The sequence below is a fragment of the Pectinophora gossypiella genome, chromosome 12, assembly GCF_024362695.1.
Source record: "Pectinophora gossypiella chromosome 12, ilPecGoss1.1, whole genome shotgun sequence".
NCBI lineage: Eukaryota > Metazoa > Arthropoda > Insecta > Lepidoptera > Gelechiidae > Pectinophora > Pectinophora gossypiella.
This window is the reverse complement of record NC_065415.1, coordinates 214,270-227,699: the sequence shown is the minus strand read 5'-3', so window position 1 is coordinate 227,699 and position 13,430 is coordinate 214,270. Positions and strand designations below refer to the sequence as shown.

Sequence of the window (13,430 nt, the reverse complement as noted above, 5' to 3'; positions counted from 1 at the left end):
CGGCCGCCCGGCGCCCGCGCCCCTCTCACTGTCCTGGAAATCATGCTTGTAACTTATTGTGGTTTTTATTTGTCGGTACAGAACCAACTATTCCGCAGTCTCTCGCATCTATGGAGTACTTACACATTATGCAACCCAATGGTACCCGACAACGTTTGCATCTATTATTACCTTATTTTTTCCTTTCTTTATTTTGATTGTTGAATTTTTCCTTTGGTGGCTTAGTCACGGGCCTCGGCCCCTGTACGTACACACAGTAGTTCCATGCGATATAGATATGAAATTGTGGCTGTGACTGTCTTGTCATGTTCTCCTCTCACACACGACACTTCGAATGCACTCGATTATCGATAAACTAAACTGGCATGAAACTTAGAGATAAATAAAAAGGTGACTTACTACTCAAAACTACTTATTTCATAATCTATCACTATGTTACTATAAACGGATCCGAATGTGTGTATGTTATATGTGCATAATATAAGCGAGGCTTTCCATATTGTATCAGACACATGATCTGTATATCGTTTCTATTTTTTCCTATATTTTATTTATACTTTGAATATTAGTGGGTATTTTATAATCACAAGCGATCACGTTATATATTTGTTTGCCTTCCTGTGCAAGTGCGCCCGAGCCGCGCGCCGCGGCCGCGAGCCGGCACTCACGCAGGGCTCACTCTCTCCGATACTATTATATTGTAAATGCTGTTGAGTACATGATATTATTTCTCTTTTCTAGCTCGACCACAAAGCAAAAAGTTTAAATGGCTCGTTTTTGGCTGCCTCTATATTCGGCTGTCATTATGTCTATGTATGCTTACGGTACTCTCCTTACTAACGCACTAGCGCATGCGCCTAGCGGCCGCCGGTAGCACGGCTAGCGGTCCTTGTTTCCTAGTGATTATGTTCCATTGCATTAGAGTTGTCTGTCCGTCCAGACGAGCGCTTGTTACTAGTGGCGTGTGGTGGTGTAATTGGCGAGTGCAGTGAGGCTTGTAGAAGTAGACGAGTACCGCGCGCCCGGGGCTGCCCGCCGGCGGGGCCCCGCTTGCGGCTGCGACCTGGCATCATCGACTCCATCCTTCATCACATCTTGTTGGTTTCGCGTTCCTTTACTTTTATTATTTCCTAATTCTCGCTTTTCACCAGCCGTCTCATCGACTGAAGCTGTTTATCAATGTGCTCTTTAAGTTAAGCTAACAATAAGATAAAGGAAATGTGTAATGTGGGTGATCGGTGTTTTGACTGTAACTAACTCTGTTCGCGGGTTGATCTCATTCACATCTCCACAATCGAACCATCAGATCAAAACACCTAACCATCGTCTAACTGATGCTAATATCGAACCTAAATTTAACTCAACCAATAAACTATCCGTTGTGTAAATAAGCTGAGATTGGACGGGCATGCAATCATACAATCTCTTCCGAAGCATGACTCTTTTCCTTCTTCGTTTACATAAGGCACTCCAAGAGTATGTCGCACCGAGGGGTGATTTCAGCTAATTTCACAACTGCACTCAACCGACACCTTGTCAGCTACGAGCTAGTTGTAGCTACCTTACGTAGAATAGTTGCCGCGTTGTTGGTAACTCGAGCCTGCTAGTATTTTCAAATTAAGAATTTCATAATAAAGATGTATGTCGAGTCGCCAGCAGCGTGATAAAAGCCGGCGACCACTTGGGCGTGGTGGTCGGCTTTTAGCGCTTCCTCAGCGGAGGCAATAACGTGGATGTTGTGTTGGGTACCGGCCGCATAGACAAGCTGGACAGCTCGTTCTCGCGCTCTCGCTCCAGCTCGATGAGCAGCCTCGAGAACATCTCCCAGGAGGGCGTGCAGTGCCTCGCCTTCGCCGACAGCTACACTAAGAAGTCCGGTGAGCTTATCACAACACTTCTAATCATTTTTAACATATCATTTGTGATTTCGTTTCATTCTATTACCTTTATACTTAAAATTGTCTCATTTATGTTCTGAAATTTTAAACGCAGATGCAATATTTTATTTTTGTTTACCAATTTTAACAACGATTCAGAATACGTACTATGCAATTTATTCCTTAGTGTATTTGTCGTAACACTAATATAAGCAATCGAAGTAACATAGTAGACTCGGCTTTAGTCCGAACACGCGAATTTCACTCTTATTTATACACCACAGTCACCACAAAGTAGGTGATTTTAATTTTATAATTTCATACAACCGTGAATATGCGAGATTTTATAATATTAAAGTAGAAACTAAACGCTAAACATTTTGTACCAACATAACAGAAAATGTGATAGAGTTATGAATGTCCCAGACCCGACGCTGCTGCTGCCAACGCTGTGGATCGGCACAACGCTGGGCTCGGTGCTGACAATGATGATCAACTTGCCCGAACCCGACCTGCGGCCCACGCAGCCCGTCGTCGTGTCCACAGCAGGTATTCATGACATCGCATTGCATCATATCTACCTAGTCAAGCCTACAAGATTCCACTACTGAAGAGCCTCCCCTACCTCTTTCCATTTTTCGCGATCCTGTGCATACTCCGGCCAGCTCCGTCATGAGGCACCAAATGCGTGACGATCCATGCTGATGCACCCTTCTAATTCTCCTCAGCGAGCAACGAATCCCTACAGCACGATCAATATCGAGGAGTTTCTTATGCTTCTTCTCCTATGCCATAATAAATACAATTTGTACTTTTAATAAGTGCTGGTAACATGTAATATCATTGATTATTGCATAAACATGAAATATAATATTTACTTTTTTTGTTTATTAATCTTCTATGATACATTTAGATAAACGATTTTGTAGATATTATTTTAATGGCAAATCAATGTCCAAGAGTTGTAGAATTTGTTCAAAACTTTAGTCACTTATCCGCTATCATCATTTGTTTGAAGGTATTACAAAATACTGAAATTTTGTTAATTACACGTTTTAGCTGTACTGACTCTAAAGTGCTAAAACAATTATTCACCGCAATTTCGTTCTTTGTCTTTGTTGTAATGTGATTGCAATTTTTTGCAGGTGGTCCCATATTTAGGTTAAAAGGTTCAATCCTTACTATGTCGTTTCTTGACTGCAATGGTGCTTTAATACCTTACTCATATGAAAGTTGGAGAGACGATAGTAAAGATGTAAGTATCTGTTATTTACTGTTACATGTTTTGTTTTTATTAAACTTGTAATGTTACATTCATAGAAGCATTCGTTTTCAATGTCTAAATTAACTGATATATACTTTCAGCTGTGATATAAAAATCTTGTTTGATAAGATTTTTAATTTTTTCATGTCAGATAAGCTCTCATGTCAATTGTCTTAATGCATTTTAGTAACTGATTGTACAAAAATATAAAAGATAAAAGAACACTACGACATTTTTTTTTTCAATTTTAAAGTTGTATTTTTTCAGGTAAGAGAAAGACGCGAGCGGACGCCGACGAAGCAGGGTTCTTCGTCGAGCGGCAGCCGCATGAGCCCCACGCCGGGCGCCAGCGAAGCCCCGGCCTCCGGCGACCGCCAGTTCGTCGTCATAGCGTCGGAGAAGCAAGCGCGGGTCGTGGCGCTCCCCAGCCAGAACTGCGTCTACCGACAGCAGATCGTGGACACCGACTTCGTTGTTAAAGCTGAGATTGTCAGCTTGAAAGGTATTAGCTTCAAATCTCTTTGGGCCTGATAAAGTTATAAAGCTCAAGGGATCTACTGCATTGATTAACACAACAACAACAATCAATAACAACATGTCCTGCAGGCGATGTCTCGAGTCCAAGTCTATATTACTATATATCAAAGGTCAATGATCCTTGGTCTGGCTCTGAACAAGTTTATTCATCATCGCAACATGTATCATTATATTTGACTTTAGTGGAGCATTTATCATGTCCATAATTAATGAATATTGCAGATAGTGTATGTCTGGTCAATTACCTGTCGACGGGCCACCTGGTGGCGTACAGCCTGCCCTCTCTGAGGCCGCTCGTCGACGTCGACTTCCTCCCTCTCTCTGAACTCAGGTGAGCCTCCTCCTGATACAATTCTAACTAATTCGAAACTGTTCCGTCCACCACCACTCTGCCACTGTTTCAAAACAATATTTAAATATAGAATGACGCATTTCTTCTTCTTTATAAGACGTCTCCTGGTGACGTCATAGATGCTTGTGTATATAGCGAGTGCCGTGGTAGTGGCGGCGTGGTGGCGCGGACGCGCGGACGCGAGCGCGGTGCAAGAGATGTCGGTGTGACGTCACACATAGCCGACCACTGCCGAGCCACTCGGATCACTGTTAGACGAACCTGCACCGACCACCGGCACTAAATGATAAACGGCGCTTCTCCTTAGACATCTTTAGCTATAATTAGCTTCGCAATTTTTATACCAGCATGAGAATGCTGTAATGTTTAAGCTAACGATTTGTCATTTTACGGTTTTCGCATTCATTTAACGTCCATCCATCATTTAACGAAGACCACGATTTACGATCATTTGCTATTTTATCATTTGGGAGCCGACCGACAGACTTCCTGTAAGTTACGATCGATGTTAGAAGTAGACTTGTTTGGTGCAAGACGGCCCCTCTAGACACGCTCATCGCATCCCCCCGTACCTGTTACTATATACATCGTGTAGCGCTAGATGCGTCTTGTACCAAACAAGCGACGGTGTTCTCTTCCACTTCAAGGTGTCAACGGCACTCTGCTATTAGAGGCTACGTCGTGCTACTTTCCGATCACAGAGTAGACAAAATTTTGCAAATCTGTCGAGCACCACTGTGCTTCCGATATTTGGCACTCTTCATCTATTTTTTCAGTTTAAGTAAACAATCGGACATCGCAATGACACGAACACAACCTTGAACAGTCTAACAGTAAACAGAATTATAAGAATACACCGTACCTACCACGTAGCTCTGTACCACCCGGCACCGCGCACCGCGCACCGGTGCATCGAGAGATGTATATGTCACCGTAAAATTGTAAATAACGTTAGATTATAATCTATCTCGCGAGATTGTGAACTGTCGAAAAATTTTGAAACGTAATATACTGCTTACAATTTAACGTATTATTATTCGTCAGATTATAATCTATCGAAGTAAAACTGTTAAATCACAATCTTACAATTGTCAAATTGTCAACTGTCCGACGGCTGTCCCTGATTGGTCGGCCTTGTTCTGTGTCCATAGAGTTAGGAATAAAACACAGGTGTCAGTCAAATAAAATAAATGCTCTTCAAGATTGTGAAATCAAGTACGTATTTATTAATTATTTAGTAAGTAATCAATAATTCTGACATCACATGGTAAGAAAAAATGTATCAAAATTATAAAATCTGAAACGTATCATTCAGTATACTTTTCGTGTGTAAGATAAACATGCTGGCGGCATAGGGGTGGCCCAAGGGCCACCCCCGCCGCACCCTAACCTACTGTTATGCCTTGTAAAAATTATGACAAAACACTATTATTCTAAAAAAGAATTATGGATATCTATTTATTAATCCCAAAAATAAGTTATACCTAACAAACCAGTATTCCTAGATGTTATTATGGGAAAGTAAAACTATTATGCTAAAAAACGTTATGCAAAAAGGATTATGAAAATTAAAATTATGACAAAAACATTTATGCATTTTAAGAGAATCCCAAATTAACATTATGCTCACTCTAATAGTTTTGTAACTCTATGGTATAGCACGCGAGGTGCGTTTCGTATCACAATTTGACGGTTTCACTTCGATAAATTATAATCTACCGAAAAATAATACGTTAAATTGTAAGCAATATGATACGATTCATAATTATTCGACAGTTCACAATCTCGCGAGATTCAAATCGATAGATTATAATCTAACGTTATTTACAATTTTACGGTGACATATATACACTGACCCACACAGCTCGGCCCGCAGATGAATGTCCCGGTACTCTGTGTGATGATGTTAGCCCGCACCCAGCTCGATGCCGTCTGCTCTGTACTGTACCTATACTAACCACTAACCACTTGTTCTAACCCGGCTCGGAGCGCACCTCGCCTCGTAGCGAGCGTACGCTCCGACCCTACTGACTGGTGCCTGTGTTCCTGGTAGCTTCCAGACACAGACCAAACAGAGGGGTATCGTAGACCCAATGCTCTCCATATGGGGCCAGCAACTGATAGTTAACGAGGACACTGACCAGTAAGTCGCGTTCAGGTGACATGTGTCACTGCTGTACCTACTGTATGTGGAGCGTCACTCCGGCCGCTGCTGCGTTCCTAGACATGTTTGTTCATGTTACGTTGACAGTCGCTTCGAAACCCCTCCCTGTTGTCATGAGGAACGTTTGGATCGGCCGAGGGCAAATCATTCCCACGTAATTTATGCGCTCGATCATTTTAATGTTCAATCTTAAAGTTATCGTTTGTATCTTTTGAATAGTTATGTTTAAAATTAAATTCACACGACAACGCACAATGCCTGCTGTGATGTATGTAAACTACTAACTTGTTGAAACTTTCCGCTCCTCTGACGAACTAACTTTTTTCAACTTGACCACACTGTTGCTGGATTTCTCTCTTCTCAATGGTTTGCCCTCCTCGATCGCTGCTTGCAACTCTGCTTCACTAGTGACCTACTGTCAACAACCACAGCATCACACACAAGACACATACACTTGTCTACAATCATTCTACACGCAACACACTGGTATATCACATGACGAACTATCCTACTTCACGTCTGCATTATCTTCTTTCTTCCTCTTGGCTGGTGTGTGTGTGCTTTCTGTTTCTTGTGTATTTATATCACTATGTCACACGTTATCGCATGCTGGCTTGAGAATGTTCTCTCTCTTTCCCACTGCAAGTCGATCAATGCAACCCTTCCTCCTCGTACACCAGGCATTAGAAGCAGTGTTCATGTTAGAGTTAGCTTTACGTTAGAAACATTTGTCCACTAGACATCGCTGAGGATTGAGGAACCAGGTGAGACAATTTAAATTCACAAAATTGCGATTGGCAGTTTATTTCCTTGATATTTTGTGCACCTTACTAACTCAAAATTTAAAATTGGAATTGTAAATTAAAATAAGCTGTTCGCTTTAAATTGGCGTAGCTTTTAAATGTTAAGTACTTACCTACTTAATTGAACCTTTATTAATCAATGCCTTAAAAATAAAAAAGCAATCAAGGTTAAAATAGCACTTATCTTAACCGAATAATAGCCAGTAGTTATCTATTGCCGCTCCTAGAAACGGGAGCTGGTGTAGTGCGTCACAGTTGTGTAGGTAGCTGTGTGGTGCGTGTGTGCGCCCGCGCAGTGACGTGTGTGCGTGTTGCAGGATAGCGAAGACGTTCTGCTTCAGCAACCGCGGCCACGGGCTGTTCCTGGCCTCGCCCACTGAAATACAGAAGTTCACCATCGACGCTGAGTTCTGGTCAGTATTCATTACTTTTATTGTGTATTTCGATAATAAGACCTAACATTTAGAAATATTTTAATATATAATTGAACTGCACGAGATAAGAGATCTCGTTTTAAGAATATTGCGCATTCAAACCGAGCCTATCAACCGAACCCATCCACAAGATAACATCAAGATGAGTTTTTTTTTTGTCACTATCATGACACAGCTGAAAAATATTAATAGAGAAAACCCAGCCCATTTTTGGCACCCCGTCGTATTACAGGACCAAAACTAGCTTTACCGCTCTTTTGATAAGTGACAAAAAAATCAATTTCCTGACACTATTTGTTGCACATTGCAGTCAGCAGCTGAACGAGATGCTGGGCGAGCTCTTCCTCCCGCGAGACATGCCGGAGCCGCCCAAGGAAAGCTTCTTCCGCGGACTCTTCGGAGGAGGCTCGCGACCGCTGGACCGCGAGGAACTATGTCAGTACCTCTTCACCGAATTACAAATATATCTAGCACCTGCAAATTTACTAGACACCCCGAGTGTGCATCTCTTTTGATGCGGAAGACGCTTTGTACGGTCTACAGCCGCACATTGCACTCTCAGCACTTTTGTCACGTTTTGTAATAATTAGGTCATTACAGTACAGGTCATTACGTTACAGTCAGTCCGCATTTAGCAAGCATTCCGCGTGTACTCATATCACTCTATCATATAGCATTAATTACGTATCAATTATATTACTGTACTTACGAATAAAAGGAACTATTTTAGTATCAGTGAGTTATCATTCATCTCTACAATCAACAAGCAGACCGCTTCCTGGACCATATTAAAGACCTTGCTTTACCGGATTTCAGACTATTTCTAGTTACTTAGTTTTTTTTTTATCTAGTTACAATAACGGAAATTGCCTGATGTAATGAGAGGTATTAGTTGTCGGAACTGCTTTACAATCTTTCTTCATTCATATTCACTCTGTAAGTAGATTTATACAATTTGCTTGCTTTCAAATTGGAGTATAAGAATGTATGCAGAATGTAAAAAATGTAATGTATGCATGTGTGCAGATTAAGAACGATAGTAATTTTAAAGGACACCTCACTCACGATTGATGAATGTGGAGGAAGCAAGAGAAGTGAGTCAGGATCGAAGCAAATGGAATTCCATAGTCTCTGCTTACTCCAGTGGGAGGGCGTGGCTTTATGTATGTACATCTCACTCTAAACTGACTCTGACACCTTGTTACATTGCAGTCGGTGAAGCGACGTCGGGCAAGCCGTCGCGCGCGGTGGCCAAGCATATCCCGGGGCCCAACGAGAACCTGCAGCAGCTGGGCACGCGCGCGTCCACAGCCGCGTCCGAGGTGTCGCGCGCGCACCAGCTCGTGCTGGAGCGCGGGGACAAGCTGTCTCAGCTGGAGGACCGCACCGAGCGCATGCACTCGCAGGCCGCGGAGTTCTCAACCTCGGCGCACCAACTCATGCTCAAGTACAAGGACAAGAAGTGGTACCAGCTGTGAATCTACCCCCCGCCCCCTCACCGGGTGACGTGTGCTCGTCAGTGAGTGTGGTGACGAACGTTGAGTGAGTGTACGGACACTCGCGCCGCCCGCGCCGCGCCGCGCGGCTAGAGCTTAGCTACCCAGTAGTAGAGATCTTATGAACCTTAACTTTAGACTCTTATTAGGCGTGTCTCGAAATGAATGAACGCACAAACGTATTTCGATATCGCTCTCGAGCGTAGGCCCCGACTAAAGATTTCAAGTAGTTCTGCTTCTGACTACGCGCTGAATCGTTCAATTATTTCTGTGCCTCAATATACCTTACTCTACTCGTCGCTAGTACGTTGGTTGTCCTCGGCGAACATTGTCGTTGTTCGGCCGCGCGTGGTGCATCTCTTCACGGACCTGTCCTGTAGATTCGACTTACTTAGGTCTCAGCGATAGCACTCCATTAGAAACCTCAGGCGTGGTGTACCCCGCCGGTGTACATAGCGCCGCCTTCAGTCACGCGATGTGATACTGTACATAGTCGAGCATTATCTACTAATTTACTTAAATCTTTTTATACAATATAATATACTAGTGTGTCTCGTTCTCTCTCTCTTGTTTCATGTTGACTCTTTCTATTCTATCGTTGCGTTGATATTTCCAGCCGGAATAGTTGTTACGTGCGGTGTTGCGTGTTATGTTACGTGTTGCGAGTTCCGTCGTTCAGTTGCGGGTATTTGAGATTATTTACCGTTGCTATGTTACTGTACTACGTTACTACGATATGATACCAAGTAGCTGTAAATGTTATAGATATGATGAAATTAACAAATGAACTTTAATATAATACCTAACAATAATGATAGTCGAAGACGTTGATCTGTATAAAGTATTAAGTAAATAAATAAATGAATAAAAGAATACTTGTAATGATTGAAAATTTAAGCATTGGATGACAATAATTTTTGTTACTTCTCACTGGAGATTCCTTTGACACTGCGAAGTGTGTTTGTGTTTCTCTTCCGCGATGCACCCGAGGGTGTCCTCGACGCGCCCGAGTGTCCGCGATGCACCCGAGGGTGTCCTCGACGCGCCCGAGTGTCCGCGACGCATCCTGGTGTGCCTGTGACGCGCCCGTGTGTGTGCGTGACGCGTACTAGTGTCCGCGACGCACTCGAGGATGTCCGCGACGCGCCCGAGTGACACTATGGCGCGCCTCAGTGTGTCTCACACACGCCGCGCGCCTCTCGTTCGTCTTACTTCCTCTTCTCTTACACTTTCTGTTGTCGCGTTATGTGTTAGGTTATATGTCGCAGTGTAATTACCGGCCACGGCCGTCGCTCTTACGATGATAGCAATACTACGTGCGGGTTGCCAGCCTAAAGTAAAACCAGACCAATTGGTGTCGTGTCGGTGTTGCTAGCTAAAATAAACTAATAAAAATAAATAAAGCGATAACTACTCTATGTAAACTAACGACTAATAGCTCTTGTGTATAGCGCTGGTGTAATCATAGGAGCGCGCGGGAGACTCGGTACGATGCGTTTATAATTCGTGTTGGTGTTGCCATAATTGTAGATTGTTCCGCAAGCTGGTGTGATGTTGATATAGGAATGTAGAGGGATTCGAAGTTGTACAAGTAATGTGTCGAGCGAGTCTCTCTGCGCGAGTTTAGCTAAGTACTGTAGTGTATATCGGTGTATCGCATGGCAATAATCGTTTTGTACGTCACGACGACCGCTCCCCTCCCGCGTTGAGTTGCTCGTCCCTCTGTCCTCCCTGTTGTAGCGTATAGCGCACTGTACGTCCAATGTCGTCGCTCGCCTTACGTGGCATGCGGTTACTCTATAGATATGCTAGTTCGGTTTACGTGTGCATTTCGTGTATTATTACTATTAGTTAGCGAGTATAACTTCAGCTGTGTATAATATTGGATGCCAAACGTTTGTACTATTTTGACGCTGTGTTATATAAATACATATTAACTTGTTACACTATTTATAATCATATTTTAATTTATGTTGTAAAAGTTTTATTTTTGAAATTTAGCTAATATGAAACTTATAGTTATTTAAAGAGGATACAAATATGAAACTTATGCTGTTCCGATTGTAATATCACTATCGTACGTTAGCTCGGATTTTAACCAGATTATTTTGGTACGAGGCACATGGCGTGTCTTATTGAATTCCGAGAGTGGGTATTTTCATATGCAAGTTTACTCATTTTAACGTTAGAGCGCTGTTAGTGTTGTTTGTTACCAGAGACCTCTATATTCTGTAGGTTACTTGTGTTGTTCCGAGCAGCAGCTTGCGAGTCTGTCTCCGATATCCGGTCGCATATCACTCGATATATCAGACTATACTAAGATCGTAGGATCACATAGTTTTGAGATGCGGCTTCATACATTTTCTACCTAACGCCCTAAGGTAACGTAGCTCTTCACTCCTAACATCTATCAACTAACTTAAGACTCGATAAGTATTATTGTTTAACTCACACTATCGTTTTCCATTCTAAATAGATTATTGCTAGCGTTGAAGTATTTTCTTAAAACAAATAACAAAGAGTAGAAATTGTTGGATTCAATGTTATCGATGTATCAGAGATTAATTTAGATAGATCGCCCTCGGGCGGCGGCGCGCGGTCGCGGCGGCCCGGTCCGGCCCGGAGCGGCCCGGACAAAACCGGCCCGGCGCGACCCGGCCCGGCCGCGTTAAGTTTCTCGATTCTATTCATTGTTACGTAGTCGCGGTGTTGTAGCGCGGAGGGTCACGCCGTGACGTCACCGCTCCGCCCACGGTTCCACATCAACACGCAGATTCATTTGGAAATTATGGGACTAAAATTAATATAAGATTTGTAAATAAATAATGAACAAACTTGTGGCAAATTATTACTTGTTAATCTGTAACAATCGTAGTTCATCCCAACATTATTTTGTATGAATTAGACGACTGTCTCTTTTTTAATCGTTCGGAAATGAGGACATTATCTAACTATACATATTGTATATAAAGGATGCTGTTGAATTATATTGATTATTTAGTTTGGTAGATGATTATAGTCATTATATATAAATAAATTATGAAAATATGAAAATAAAATTATATCAAAATATTTTGTCTTTCAATCTACCCTCATCATGCTATTTTAAATCACTGGAAATAAAACGCCATACTTATTGAGCAACTTTTTTTAATAAAACTTTTAACTATGATATAATATAAATACAATAGAATACATTACGAGCATTTATTATGTCTCGGCCGAGCGGCGCGCGGCGCGGACTTGCGGAGTGAGGGGCGGAGCCCCCCCGCCCCCCGCGGGCCGCACGCGGCGCCGGCGCAGCGCCCGGAAGGCACATTTCTCGTTTAACGCAGGCATTATGCGCCCGCACACGAGCTGTCACCGCCGCGAGGCTCCCTTCCTACTTACTGCCTTTAGACTTTAGAACAGCTCTAGTGCAAATGGACGAAAGCAGCCTCGCGACTGTACAACTCGCGTCGCTTCGTACTATGTACAGGCAGATATCGTGCGCAGCTGACGACATATGTTGCCATAGTTTGTACACTATGCCTGGACATATTGCGCCACGAACACGTTACCTCTATACACCTGACATATCAAGTACAGTTACCGACGTCGTCGACTCGACGACTGTTATTGCTAACGCTACAGTGCAAACGTCAATGAAACGAATCAAGCTCTTCCGTTGTAAAAAGTCACAATTACATTGTCCGGTCCTCATCACTTGTGCCATTGTTCTTGAGTTATACGCAGACGAATGTTCAAACAAAAGATCCCAGGATTACTTTTTAATTTCAAACTCACAACTTTCACTTAAATAAACTAATTAAATTTTATTTTGATTTTTTTTTTCACTTTTAGGCACAAGTGTGGTAGAGAACAATGGATCGAAATCCAGCTTCCAATAAAACAAATCTCCACATCTTCGTATAACACAACAACTATAATGTTAGGTACATAATAGAAAGTTACAAAAACTAATACAAGCTGAGATACAGAGGACGGTCGCAGTCTGAAGTCGTCAAGATAAACATATCACAAACAGGGAGGGAGTCATAAAGGCCGCATTGAAGCAATTCATCTAAAAAAGCAATATTGCTATTTGACATTTGTCGTCATTGGCACTTTTATATGCGCAGTTAGACCAATTGCTTCAATACGGGCTTTTTAACCCCCCAGTACTCAATACTTGGTTTAAATCATCGGCGGACTGACGATCACTCGTCGCTGTCAAGCGGCACATTCCTGTTACTTGTTGCGTTCTAGCATGGCGCATTATGACAACAGGACAGAAAGATACACTACAGCTTACTGCGAAAGAGACAGACCAAGAAAATACACAATTCTGACAAGTGTCCTAAGCACCATGCTGTAACGCAAAGGTATAACGACACGGACTAGCGTAGAGGATACTTTTGGAGAAATTTAAGACCAATATTTTGTTGATATCGCAGTTTAAGTGGGCGGCAGCTGCCTGTGACTCCTCCTGAACATCCCTCTAAAAGTATAGTAATTCTAATC

General features: G+C 42.5%; 1 protein-coding gene across 6 annotated transcripts in view; it reads left to right on the top strand.

The window, feature by feature from the left end:
* The window catches only part of LOC126371440 (syntaxin-binding protein 5), a 376,707-nt gene extending 364,708 nt beyond the window's left edge, over window positions 1-11,999 (top strand). For 3 of the 6 annotated variants that reach the window (XM_050016729.1, XM_050016734.1, XM_050016732.1), the window contains 9 exons: window positions 1,753-1,877; window positions 2,304-2,426; window positions 3,023-3,132; window positions 3,409-3,643; window positions 3,901-4,009; window positions 6,084-6,173; window positions 7,315-7,410; window positions 7,742-7,866; window positions 8,644-11,999. In XM_050016729.1, coding sequence (XP_049872686.1) covers window positions 1,753-1,877; window positions 2,304-2,426; window positions 3,023-3,132; window positions 3,409-3,643; window positions 3,901-4,009; window positions 6,084-6,173; window positions 7,315-7,410; window positions 7,742-7,866; window positions 8,644-8,909 — 1,279 coding nt within the window. In that variant the 3' untranslated portion in view covers window positions 8,910-11,999. The remainder of the gene's footprint in view (window positions 1-1,752; window positions 1,878-2,303; window positions 2,427-3,022; window positions 3,133-3,408; window positions 3,644-3,900; window positions 4,010-6,083; window positions 6,174-7,314; window positions 7,411-7,741; window positions 7,867-8,643) is intronic. The other 3 variants (XM_050016735.1, XM_050016730.1, XM_050016733.1) reach the window with 2 other exon arrangements.
* The last annotated feature ends 1,431 nt before the right edge of the window (window positions 12,000-13,430 follow it).